The sequence below is a fragment of the Schistocerca nitens genome, chromosome 2 (genome assembly GCF_023898315.1).
Source record: "Schistocerca nitens isolate TAMUIC-IGC-003100 chromosome 2, iqSchNite1.1, whole genome shotgun sequence".
NCBI classification, from domain to species: Eukaryota; Metazoa; Arthropoda; class Insecta; order Orthoptera; family Acrididae; genus Schistocerca; species Schistocerca nitens.
Genome location: NC_064615.1, coordinates 1,093,119,484 through 1,093,133,954, shown reverse-complemented (window position 1 = coordinate 1,093,133,954; position 14,471 = coordinate 1,093,119,484). Strand labels below are relative to the sequence as shown.

Below are 14,471 nucleotides of genomic sequence, written 5' to 3'. Positions count from 1 at the left end.
CTTTTAGTGGAAAACAGATTAGGATCACAATAAACATGCATGAATATTCATATTAAGACCTTACTCTCACCAGTTGCTCCAGTCTCCTATTTACAGAGAGACCAAGTTTCCATTGGCACTTGACCTTATATGCACATAATTAGAAAACCAACTATTTTTCTCTGTTTTTAATTAATAAATGTGGAGTCTGTATGTGAAAGACAATTGGAAATTTCAGGATGGAACTAATAGAAAAAATGAGGAAAGATAACTGTAGCTCATAATGTTGTTCTGACCCTGGCTGTGTGCATTTTGGATGTCTATGTGATTATGTCTGTACAAAGGGCATATTTAAAAATGGAAAAAAAGGGCAGTATCTTGAAAGTTAACAGAGTATATGCACTGTTATATCTATGTATGCACTATGCACCAATAAACTACAGGTGAGTCTTTCCATATTTTTTGTGTCTGTAAGTCTATTATACATCTCCATGATGATAAACAAATCCCAGAGAGGAGGACTGTTGACAATTGCTGACTGTACAAAAAATAAATAAACAAAAATAAAAAACAATGTAGATGACCATGTCTTTCATGCTTCCTACTGACAAAAAATCAAAAGGCAAATAGTAAGTACTGTGATGTAATTGTTGGATACCCTTTGCGAGAAACTGCATGCTGTATTTTATGAGAATCACTTGGCAATATTCTAAACTTTCCAGTATACTGTTCTAAGCAAAGCCCGTTGTATGTTATAAATTAACTCATTCTGTTTATGAATGGGTAATTCACCAAAACACAAACCTCGAGGTTGATCATGGATGTCTTGTTTAGAAATTTACTGCCAGTAATACTTATAAATAAACTGTTTGTTCAGTAAACAATATAAGATACTTTGATTAAAGGAGCAGCTATCTCCATTCTGATGAATTTCATGAGACTTCACTGGAAATGTTAAAAGGTATATCTATCAAAAACAATGAATAGTAGTACGCTCGTTCCACACTACTGACCATTCTTTCCCCTTTTAAGGAATCCACTGATGTGTTTAACAAAAAATTAGTGAAGTTGTGGCACCACAGCTCCATAGCCAAATCTACACATAAAAATGCATATTTGTGTTTGTGTGACAGTACCAGGATACATGTTTGGGGTAAGACACTCCTATCATCCATACTTGTAGGGATGATGGTGAAGATAGATAAGTAGTACCATATAAGCTTAACTCTAGAACACCAGTAATAATCTCAACCAAATTTGGTACCTACATGGCTCACTATCTGGAAAAAAGAGATGCTGTTGGGTAAGACACCGTAGCAGCTTGGGGGTGGATGTGGGTGTGAAGGAGATGGCATGTGAAACTTAATATGGCATGATTTACCACATTTTTAAAATGATAAACGGATGTGTGCTGGGGAAAGCAAAATAACAGAAAAATACACTGATGTACAAAATTAAAGCAACAAACTGCTACTTCCCCAACCTGTGTCTAATTCACAATATAATCATACAAGCTGTCAACAAATGTCATTATCATCGTGTTCTTCATGGTAGATGACATTTTGATCTACGAACAATCACATCAACAATAACTTCAAGACACCTGTCAAGCAGGATAGTATTTGTAAGGTAGTCCCACATCCACAATCACTGTATACACAGTCTCAGATTGTGCAGTATGGCACAGAGAAGGCGCCTATTCTCTGCTGTGGAGGGCCATAGCAAGAATGGAAGCAGCAGAGTTGGAAACTGATGTGGCCTGGTGGCTTAATGTGAATTGTTCTGTTGTTTATCAGATGAGGCGACAGTTTATAGAGAACAAAACTGTATCCTGGAGACCAGGACAGGGCCAACCACATGTGACATTAGAAAGAGTGGACTGTTGTTTGGCTGGAATGGCACAATGGTACCAACTTAGTACTGCACTGCAACTGACATTTGACCTCGCAACATCCCCAGAACATGTTGTATCAAGGCAAACGGTATACAGAAGGCTGCAGCAGAGTGGCCTTTATTGTTGGAGACCTACTGAATGTTTACCTGTGTGTGTCTTCACAGAAGGGAATGTCTAGAGTGGAGCCGTCAACATGCCACCTGGATGGTCGAACAGTGGGTCAATGTTCTTTTCACATATGAGTCCCGATTTGGTCTGGAGAGTGATTATCGACGGATTCGCATCTCAAGGGCATGTGGAAAACAATTCAGAATCCACACATTGTGGGAAGAGACTGGAATTGAGGAGGATCCCTAATGGTTTGAACAAGAAATATGTTGACCAATCAAACACCTCTTCATGAAATTGTACAATTGAATCAGCAAGATTAACTGCTGTCAGCTGACAGGAACCGTGAGGAGATCCTGGGATCTCATGCACAGTTATTGCGAGGTGCTGCAGGCCCAAACTTTGCATTGACGGACAATAATGTTCGACCTCACAGAATATGGGTGGTTGATGTTCTATTGGAAACAGAAGATACTGCACACATCATGTGGCCTGCTTGTTTTCCAAATTTGAATCCCACAGAGCATGTATGGGGTGCACTAGGGAGACAGGCTGCTTCATGTCAGCATCCACCAACCACTCTCCAAGACTTGTGAGCAGCTCTGCAGGAAGAATGGACATTATTGCTTCAACATCAGAACTGTGTTGGTGCCAGAGGTTGTCACACCCCCTACTGAGTGCATTAACCAGTTGTCAGAATCTGTGCGCAAATCTGTTAAGTTGGAAAAAAATGAAGAACGTTTGTGTCTACTGTTATGCATGTTGCAGCTGATTACGTTCTGTATTCTTTTCATTGCTTCCACTTTGCTACCACCTGTTTACACTTTTCTACGGTAAAATAAATGCAACCTTGCAAAATTTCCATTTGTTGCTTTAATTTTGGTCACCGGTGTATGACATATCTAATGAGTTCCCTATGGCATTTCATCATAAACTGTGGCACACAGATTAACAAATGGTACATGACTGACACATTTATTTCAACAAAAAAAATTTAGATTCAGAATTGGTTTTGGAAGGTTTAAAAGTTTCACAAATATCATAAAGCATTACATATTTTTAAAGCTTATAATCAACTGAATTAAATGACACAAATTTTAGGTCTGTAACTGAAATAATTTTCATGTATACCCATTTCAAGTTTTCAAAATGTGGTAAAAATCAGACAATTTTAGAAACTTTAAAAATTAATAATTCAAAAACACAATGGCCAAAAAAGTTTTCAGAGGTAAAAAAAAATGACAAAGAGTGACAAAATTATAAATCATCAAGGTTCAAATTTATTTTTTTATCAGTTGATTTCACATGGAATGGTTTGCCCCTGTAGCTTTGTGGGGGGTGTAGATGATTGTCATGTGGAGAACCTGGGCCCAATTTCCGACAATGCAAGAATTTTACCTTGGTGAGAGGGCTGGAACAGGACACTCTCAGCCTTGTGATACCCACTGAGCAGCTACGAGGGCTATTCAGAAAGTAAGTTCTGATCAGTCACAAAATGTAAACTACTGTGAAAATCAAAAATTATTTATTTGCAACAGTTAGCTACACCTTCCAGTTATGTCTGTACATAATTGCTGCTGTAATGTAGACATTTGCAGTAGTGTTGTGTCAACTTTCCAATACTTTCATTTTAGAAGGCAGCCACCTGTGCTTTCTGCCAATACTCTACACTAGTCTACAACTCAGTGGCTGTGCCAAAATGTTGTCTTCAAAACCAGCATTTCATGCGAGCAGAGATGAAACTCAGGGGTAGCCAGTTATGAGCTGTACTGTGGGTAATCATACACTTCCCACTGAAAATGGTGTAGGAACATCCTCATTGCCCATAGAGAGAGTGGCTGAGAATTGTATTGAAGAAGGAACCAAATGACAGTTGTGTTACATGGGCCACATGACATTAGGCGAAATATCTCACCAGGTTCTCATACTTGGCAGGAGACTATTTCCTAGGCATCTTTATGTGCACACTGTGCACTCAGAACTGAAAAGAGCGACATGACATGATCGACGGGCATACAGACACTGCCCAACATATCTGTGCAAAGCTTCATCAGATTTTCACATTGGTCTCCATTTTGCAACCAATCAGAACTAACTTTCTGAATATCCATTATATTTTAAGGAAAATGACACCACTGGCTGAGGACAACATGGCAGTCAGTTGGTCAGTCCCAACAGACCTGTCTGTGGCCTGAGTGGCACAGCTTCACTTTTGCTTTCACAGAGTGACCCCTTGACATCTAACATTTTTTATAGTGCCCATACCAACTTACAAAAAGGCTTGTAAACTGTATGATGCTTGCAGTGTTCACCAAAATGTTTTTATTGCTTGTCATCACGAACATCAAGGTAAGACTTTTATAGTCAGTTCATATAGAGATGAACAAAGGCTCCCTAGATCTGGATCGGCAGACATCAGTATAAGCATGTCAATTTCGCTTTAGTTTTGTGTCTGCCCACTAACAATCTGTTTGATATTATGCAGAGCTCTGCAAATTTAGCCATGTTGTGAAGTAATTGTTACTCTGTGTTGAGCTGTGTCATAAATTAGTATTTGACATAATGAGTGACTAAATGGTTCCTGGCCAATTATGGGCAGCAGAAGATATTCTTTCCACTCCTCAGAGATGGGGAAAGGGTGTCACTTTGCGAAGTAGAGCGAGCAAAATAATTAATAATGTCACTGAATGTTGCAAGCAGGAGAGCAAAAATAAAGAGTGCTCCACCCTCTCTCTTCAAATGTCTCTGAGCACTATGGGACTTAACATCTATGGTCATCAGTCCCCTAGAACTTAGAACTACTTAAACCTAACACCTAAGGACATCACACACATCCATGCCCGAGGCAGGATTCGAACCTGCGACCGTAGCTGTCACGCGGTTCCGGACTGAGCGCTTAGAACCGCGAGACCACCGCGGCCGGCGGAGACCAAGAGATGAATACAGTACGGCCCACCCTCTCTCTTAGCCAGTGACATGAACAGTGATGTACACAGGAGCAAGCTTAAACTCGCTGAGAAGAATTAGGAATTTTTGCAAAGTTTATTCTGGAAAATTACAAGAAACTCATAACAGACAAAATTATTGTGGATGCCGCTGAATCGGAGAGTAGTGACAATAACAATGAATTGTGCACAGACAAGGAATACAATGATAATGATTCTGAGTGCTTTATGTGTTCTTACAATCCAGCATTACACATTTTAATATATGATCCAAATTTTAATCATTCTGTTTATTGCCACAATGCAGGTTTTACTACCGGTTTTTTAATTTCAAATTTTCTATGGGAACTGATATGCAACTTCATAGGCTTTCCCAGTGTAGTAAGTCTTGAAGGTCTCTTCAGGTTTGCTGCCATATCCTAAAATCAACTTGATTCAATATTTCAGTAATCCAACTGTTCATCATCTTCACACTGCTGTTGCTGAGCCCCACTGAAAACTGATACCAACACTGCAGATCATCGTCCTATATAGGTCCTGTAAGTATTGCTAGAAGGAAAAATTTGCAGCAAATATTAAAAGCAAATATCACAAATTCCATCAATCCCTGTAGATGTAGTCTCAGCTGTACTAGGTACCTGCATAAGAGATGTAAAGGAATATGAAATAGCATCTGATCTGTCATTGGGTTCTTTAAATATGGTTCTTCAGTACATGGATGAAGCTCCTGTGAAAAAAAAGAAGCTTCAACATGAGGAAAAGTACCCAAAGCAGTAATTAAAAACGTTGCCTGTGTTGGAGCATAATTATGTGGCACAGCTGGAAAAAGAAGAGCACAAAAAAATGCAGAAAGAGAAATCACACCCCAGCTGAAAGCTAAGTTTCATAACGCAGATAGTATGCCCCATGCATGAACAAATTACAAATTTTGATTGTAATTCCAAAGAGTCCACAACTCGTGGTCTCGCAGTAGCGTTCTCACTTCCCGAGTGCGGGGTCCCGGGTTTGATTCCTGGCAGGGTCAGGGATTTTCACCTGCCCCGAGATGACTGGGTGTTGTTGTGTCATCTTTATCATTAACATTCATCCCCATTATGGTTGGAGGAAGGCAACGGTAAAATGCCTCCATTAGGACCATGCCTAGTACGGCGGTGAAGGTCTCCCACATCATTCCCCTACACTCTGTCAAGAAGCATGGGACTTGATTTCCAATTCCAAAGAATTGGATTATAAGGAAAACAATGAATGTATTTTCCACTTCCGATTACACAGTAGGGAGAGTAAAACAGTTTGGTATAGTATGGTATAGTAGTGACATCATATCGAACGCCAGGTAAGACATTGTGTGAGCATACAGTTCAATGAGTACATGATTCTTCTTGTGATGATAATATCCCCGGAAAAGATCATATGTCTGTGAAATAAAATGAAGTTAGAGTATGTAAGCAGAAGCAGCTAGTATTCCACAATTTTACTGAATTGTGTACATATTTCTAAGACACGTACACAGATGTAACAATTGGATGGATTCCCAGAATTTTTTGAATTGTGGATAAAGCACTGTCCTTGTCGGTGCCAATGGCATGCTGTCTGTATATATGTCTCACACCAGCATGTTTGAAGGGTGTAAATTAAAAGAATGAACAAAGTGTCAAGAACACAAATTACCATCATAGAAACAATGTGTAAACTTTATAACATGAATCCTGCTCTTTCGGTGCGTTTCTTAGGTGTGCATCCCTCTTGTCCGAGTGTGGCAAGATTGACTGACCTATTTGGTATGATTGGCACTGATGAAATTACGCTAAAGTTTTGGTTAACTACAGGCAGGGTAGTTCTAGAGACATACGATTTCATTGAGGTGTTGACATCAAGCTCCTACTGATATTTATTACACAGCAGCAGTCACAGTTCTTTAAAATCACTAATGAAGAACATACAGTAAATTAATACCTTGTTGTTTGCAATTCTGCACAGAATACTCCATCATTCAATCAATTACTTGTAGCTTAGTTCTGAGATGCAAATACTAATGAAATACACCCTGAATGTGTCATATGTGGAAATATCTGACTACGTTCAGTGTGTGTGTGTGTGTGTGTGTGTGTGTGTGTGTGTGTGTGTGTTTGTATTCTTTCCAGTGCAATTTTATCAAATTCAAATGAACACATGAAAACCATGTTCACAGTTGTGTCAGTGATCCATAAAAGATATTCTTCATGTTTCTTCCACTAAACATCAGCTTCCAGTCATAATGAAAACATTATCAAGCAGAAGCAACTTTTCAAGAAGACAAGGGTTCCATGGCACCATGAGCTACATTGTGCATTGTTACCAATGTAGAAGCCAACCTTGTGGAAGATCAGTTTGGATTCTGGAGAAATGTGTGAACATGCGAGGGAATATTGACCCAATGATTTATCTTAGAAAATAGCTTAATGAAAGGCAAACCTATGTTTATAGCATTAGTAGACTTAGAAAAAGCTTTTGACAATGTTGTCTGGAATACTATCTTTGAAATTCTGAAGGTAGCAGCAGTCAAAGGAAGCGAAAGGCCAGTACAACTTGTACAGCAACCCGACGGCAGTTACAAGAGTCAAGAAAGGGAAAGCAGTGGTTGAGAAGGGAGTGAGACAGGGTTGTTACCTATCCCTGATGTTATTCAGTCTGTACACTGAACAAGCAGTAAATGAAACCAAAGAATAAATTGGGATATGAATTAAAGTTCACAAAGAAGAAATAAAAACTTCGAGGTTTGTTGATGACACTGTCATTCCGTCAGAAATGCAAAGGACTTGGAAGAGCAGCTGAACAGAATGTACTGTATATTGAAAGGATGATATAATATGAGCATCAACAACAGCAAAACAAGGATAATGGAATATAGCCGAGTTAAACCAGGTGAAGCTAAGGGAATTAGACCAGGAAATGAGATACTTAAAGCAGTAGATGAATTTTGCTGTTTGCGCAGCAAAATAACTAATGGTGGCCAAAGTAGACATGATATAAAATGTAGACTGGGTATGATTAGGAAAGCGTTTCTGAAGAAGAGAAATTCATTAACACATAATATAGATTTAAGTGTCAGGAAGTCTTTTCTGAACGTATTTGTTTGGAGTGCTGCCATGTATGGAAGTGAAACATGGGCGATAAACAGTTTAGGCAAAAAGAAACTACACACCTTTGAAACATGTTGCTACAGAGGTATGTTGAAGATTAGATGTGTAGATCATGTAACTAATGAGGAAATACTGAACAGACTTGGGAAGAAAAAAAAACTGTGGTACAACTGACCAAAAGAAGGGAGCGGTTGATGGGACACATTTTAAGATATCAAGGGATCACTAATTTAGTATTGGAGGGAAGTGTGAGGGGTAAACGTCATAGAAAGAGACCAAGAGATGAATACAGTAAACAGATTCAGAAGGATGTAGGTCGCACTTCATCTAACTGGGGTGAAATTACATTAGGTGTTCCATAAGGTTCAATCATGGGTCCCCTCCTGTTCTTGATATATGTGTATGACCTCCCTTCTTATGGGAAACAAGATGCTGAACTGACACTGTTTGCTGATGATGCAAGCATAATTATTAATCCACTAAAAGAAAGTCTGATAGAAAAGTTATTAATTGGTTTTCTGCGAATGGGCTTGCTGTGAACTTTGAAAAAACACAGCGCACCCAATTTTCTGCCGCAAAAAGGATAATTCCTTCAATAAACATAACACATCAAAAGAAGCCAGTAGGCAGGGTATAGAATACTAAGTTTTTGGGTGAACATATAGATGAGTATCTTAATTGGAAAATTCATATTTTGCATCTCCTAAAGCGACTAGGTTCAGCAACTTTTGCAATCAGAATAATTGCCAATTTCGAGGATGTAGAAATTAGTACTCTAACATACTTTGCATACTTCCACTCTCTGGTCTCATACGGAATAATATTCTGGGGCAACTCAACACTTAGGCAAAAGGTATTCACTGCTCAAAAGAAAGTAGTTAGAATAATGTGTGGGGTTCATAATCGCACATCTTGTAGGCATCTGTTTAAAAGGTTAGGAATTCTTACAACTGCTTCACAGAACATTTACTCAGTAATGACATTTTTTATCAACAACATGGACCAGTTTAAAATCAACAGTGACATTCATGATTACAATACCAGAAAAAAGAAAGACCTACACTATCCTTTACTTAACCTATCTTTGGCACAGAAAGGGGTAAAATATGCCGCTATAAAACTTTGTAATAACTTACCAGATGAAATAAAATGTCTGACAGACTGCCGTAATAATTTCAAAAACAAGTTGAAATCATACCTCCTTGACAACTCCTTCTACACCATAGATGAATTCTTGAATATGAGTAAATAAATCTGGAGATATAATATATGCATTTTCTGCCATTTAAGGGAATGGGATAGATAATAGAAATATTTAGGTATAATACTATAATGTAAAAAAAAAAAAAAAAAAAAAAAAAAAAAAAAAAAAAAAAAAAAAGAGGACTTTGTTTCCTGTGCGCATTTCTTGTGCATTTGACATGTTCCACATCATAACGGTTTTTCCGTGCTATTGATCAATGGAACACATTACTAACTAACTAGCAGTAGTTATTTAGGGATGAAGAGGTTCACAAGGGATAGAGTAGAATGGAGAGCTGCATCAAACCAACCATTGGACCAAATACCACAACAGCAACATAGTAAAAACAACAACATATTCCATTTCAATATTCAGCAGAAAAGAGCCAGTGATTATGATTAGGTTCCCAGATATGTGAGTGGCTCAAAGATTTTTTTAAGTGATAGAACTGAGTATGTTGTCCTTGATGGTGAGTGTGCATCGGAGACAAGGGTATCAAATGGAAGAGAGATAAGACCACTCTTATTCTCTCTGTACATAAATGATCTGATGCACAGAGTGAGCAGCAACTTATCTGTTTGCTGATGATGCTGTGGCGCAGGGGAAGATGTCATGATTGAGTGACTGTAGGCTCCACCATGCACTAAAGTGCGATCTGCAGAGTATCCATGTAGATGTAGATGCAGGGTAATACAAGATGACTTTGACAGAATTTCTACTTGGTGTGATGATTGGCAGCTTGCTATAAATGTAGAAAAATGTGAGTTAGTGCAGAAGTGTAGGGAAAACAATCCTGTAACATTCGAATACGGCATTGGTAGTGTGCTGTTTGACAAAGTCATATCAGTTAAATATCTAGGCATAACAGTCCAAGGCAATATGAAATGGAATGAGCACATCAGGTTGGTACTAGGAAGCCTGAATGCTCGACTTGGTCTGCTTCGGAGAACTTTTGGGAAGTCTCGCTCATCTCTAAAGGAGATGGCATATAGAATGCTAGTGTGACTCATTCTTGAGAAATGCTGAAGTGTTTCGGATTCCCACAGATTGGATTAAAGGAAGACACTGAAGCATTTCAGAGGCATGCAATTATGTTTGTGACTGGTAGATTTGATCCACATGTGAGTATTAAAGAGATACCTCATGAACTCGAATGAGAATACCTGGATGGCAGACGGCACTTTTTGCACGAGATGCTATTGCGGAAATTTAGAGAACTGGCATTTAAGGCTGACTGCAGATAGTACTGCTATAAATGCAAGTTTCTCATTAAGTGCCACAGAGATAATATGAGAGAAATTAGGGCTTGTATGGATGCTTATAGACAGTTCCTTTTTTCCATGGCTCTATTTATGGGTGGAGTAGGGATGTAAATGTCTAATAGTGGCCTGTGGAGTATGTACATAGATGCTGATTGCTACAGTGAATAAATCGCATTTCATACATAGAATTTTTTCCTGTCTCTATGAAAATCATTAGTGCATTGGATATATCTTACAAACTTTTCTAGAAAATGTTGAAGCACAGGCCAAATATTTGCACCTGTATGGGCAATCTCCTTCATTTGTGTTTCCTGCCAAGCAAGATAATTGCATTTTCAGAAGATGTGACACTCACACAAGACTGGATACTGTGACACCAACTGCAAGGACATAACTCACTCTGCAAAGGTCTGATGAAAACTAATAATTTAATTGTAGCCTTGTGAGATGAGTTGTAAACACTTCTTGGCTAAAGTGTAGTACAGACTCCCTCCTCCCCCTGAAATCTTGATTGTGGTGACAGGCTGAACTGAAGCATAGTCCGAGGTCTAGGTCTGAACGTGAAAGCCACATAAAGGTTGTGGTAACAGACTAACCTGTAGTGTAGCCTAATACTTATGTCAGTGTTATTTTAAATGTACTTTGCCATATTTAGCACACAGTTCATCATAAAAACTAAAAATTGAAGAGAAATTCAGAAAACTTACATTAGGAAATGGACAAGTCTCCGTCAATTATGCAGTTTATCTACATAAATTATGAAAAATTCAGGAAAAGCGTCTACTTTGTAAGTTTTACACTTTACTTCTTACTTTTCATTGAAGCTACTTTGTAAGTGGTTTGTAATACTACAATGATATAAACCAAATTTTTGTGTAATAATATATATAAGCTGTACTTTTCATTAATTTGCGTTTCAGATTTATGAACTACTTACCGTACTGCATTTTGATAGTGTAGTGATGCAGACGAAATAAATTTTTGGGTGTGATGCCTTTGTTGTGCCATCTTGATATGTACCATGTGCATAGTAATATACTGGAGCAATACAATACATTTGCATGTGCATAGTAATATACTGGAGCAATACAATAAATTTCTTTCATAAAAATTGAATGTTGGGTGTTTTGAGATTTTCAACGTCAAAGTTCACTGTCAATGACCTTGCATGAGAAAAACCTTAGAAACCCACCACGGTGAATATCAATGTAGATGTAGACCCTAAAGCTCTACTCATTAGTTTCCCAGTGATATAAGTTTCACTGTTGTTTCTGGATTAGAACAAGTATTATGGCTATTTATGCTGAGAGAAACAAAGTAAAATTCATACAATTTCAAAATGTAGCTGGGCTGTAATTTTCTTCACAAGTGTCATATATCGTGGGGTACCGCTACAAATTCATCTTTTCCTTCTCTTATCTAGATCACCGGACATATCAACTTTGAAAGAAATCTGGGATGTTCGGATTGAAAATGTTACTTTTCTGCGTCAAATGGGCATGGAATTACCCTAAAAGCAAATCCCGAGATAGGTCCTTTGTTAGCCCAGGTTTGTCGTCTATCATTTAATCCTGTTGTTCCTTCCTCCGTAGATACTGGCTGACTTAAGGAGAGTCATTGTCGAAGACAGGGGCAAGTCTGAGCAGCAACATCTCAATATGACAAGGAGCATCCAGCCACGTCAAAATGCTCGGGTTGGAGCAATGTACTGCATTGAATTTTGTTCTGCAGCATTTCTTGATTTCGAGTTACCGGAATTTTCACAGTTTTTATTTCACTGTGACGTTTCTTTCCCCCATAAGGTTTACTCTATCATTCTCTGCATAACTTAAGTATGTTCGAAAATGTTCAAAATATTTGTTGAGCCTCTGCTCAGTAATCACAACCCGTCATTAATTTTAAAGGTAGCCTGACCACGAAATAACCAATTACGGTATGAAAGAACGTAACCGGCACGGCCCATTTTCTACTTGTGTACCCTTACCAACATCTTATCATGCCGGTACCGACTAACGAATTGTAATCATAAATATCCAAGTGAGTCATTTTTTGCACGTCTGTGAGCAAATTTCATCCAAATAATGTGCAGCGTTAATTGTACAGAAACTAAATAGTTACTTACACAGCGCGACAGTGCCGGAGTGAAAGTTCTAATTTTAAAGTCTGGTGATGCATTATCGCCCTTACTTCTCTTGTTTTCTTTTACGAAGTTCCTGCCGTAGACTGGTTCTTGAGGAGAGAAACAAAAGTAAATGTTAGTACACTGTTCACTAACTATCCTGTCTGTGTTACCGTATGTTATTTGCGAATACGTACTGTACTGTACAGCTTGCATTGTTGTATCCCTCTTCGCGACCCAGGAAAAGCTACTTGGTATTCAGCAAACTCGTACTGATTTCTAGATTCAAATTTCACAGAAAGTAGAACCTTTCTGTTACATTAAATTGAAAATTCGAAAAATTTTGCGATAAAATTTTCCAATTCGGACATAGATATAGCGAAAACAAATGCCGAATGAGAACCCTGTAACATATAATTTTTGTTTTTGACAAAGATACTATGGAAATCAAACTGTGGGCCACCTCCACGCTTAGAACTTAGGACAAAGTAGAAGACACAAACAGAACACTGCGGAGAAGAATGTCAGCAGTGCCTCATTCTAGTATTCAACGGAATATTTTTTTGTAACCGCCTACCGTTAAGCGGAGTTATTATTCTTCAGATCGTATTTCTTGAAATGGACAAAGCACTTAGGCAATGCTTATTGCTGTTATCTCAGAAAAGAAATCGCTGCTGCCAAATTTAAGAAACTGGTAATAGTCTTCCGTCAGTGTGTCTCTCATAATTTCCCAAATAATACAAATTGTCATAAGGTAACCGCTTTTCAGCCTGCAATTTTCAAATTAATTGAGATCTCTGAAATACGACACAAACTCACAGATGTAGACTGAAATTCGTTGAAATCTTTGTGTTTATTAGTGCTCTACTGTAGAAATTTCTTTCACATTCTTGCTTTTATGTGGTCTGTAATTGAGGTGGCAACGATTATCCAGCCCATCAGTGCTTACTGTAGAAACAGCCTGAAGCCCCCAATGAACCCGACCCATGGTTCGTACAAAAAGTCAGACCTAAAGAACCAATTTGGAGAGATCTAGAGCCGAATCGAGACAGCAACAGCCTCCGCAAACTGATACTATCGACACATTTATGGACGATTCACACCGACGCCAACGGAATGGAACACACATGGCACAGTGAGCTATCGTTCACACAGGATGAAAACTATTACGGTACGCACAGAGGCATTTAAGCAGTCAGCCTTGTCGCACTCCATGCGTGAATGGAACGTGTGATACAATGTTAAGTAGCCTCTGCCAAGTAGTTCACAGTTGAAAACATGCAAACACAGAGCCCCGATATTCACCGCATGTCCTGTACCAAGTTAAAAAATGTAACCTGTTAAATTTTTCAACCACTGACAATAGTAATAAATAAATGCTTACATACTGAGGAATTTACAGTCTTCCTGAAAGTAGCCCGCACAGAACCAGTTCACAAACTAACGCTTTTAACTCTCACTTGCTCCTCTAAAGATATACGGGGAAAGGGCCTCTTTAGCAGATCGTTAACAGAATTCGTCATGTTGCTTGCACGATACTTTATTTTATACACACTTTAAAAGAAAGATAATGACGTTGTGCTGCGAGCGACGTAGCACCCGTTAGGCCGGTATTACACTATCAAATTTCTTTGTCAAAGATTTGATCAAAGATGTGATCCAATATTCCGTCCAATATATTTGACAAAGATCTTTGACGTAGCGCTACAAGGGGTATTACACTGTCATCAAATTTTTCGTCAAAGTTCAAGATGGCTGACAACAACTTGTTATTAGTGCCAACAGGGATGACGTCACATCGG

The 14,471-nt window shown here is 38.5% G+C and overlaps 1 protein-coding gene across 1 annotated transcript in view; it reads right to left on the bottom strand.

Moving 5' to 3' along the window:
* Positions 1-12,988, bottom strand: part of LOC126237488 (uncharacterized) — a 304,303-nt gene extending 291,315 nt beyond the window's left edge. The window contains exons 1-2 of the mRNA XM_049947633.1: positions 12,867-12,988; positions 12,673-12,779 (exon numbers count right to left, since the gene is read on the bottom strand). Coding sequence (XP_049803590.1) covers positions 12,673-12,779; positions 12,867-12,885 — 126 coding nt within the window. The 5' untranslated portion in view covers positions 12,886-12,988. The remainder of the gene's footprint in view (positions 1-12,672; positions 12,780-12,866) is intronic.
* Positions 12,989-14,471: the final 1,483 nt, after the last annotated feature.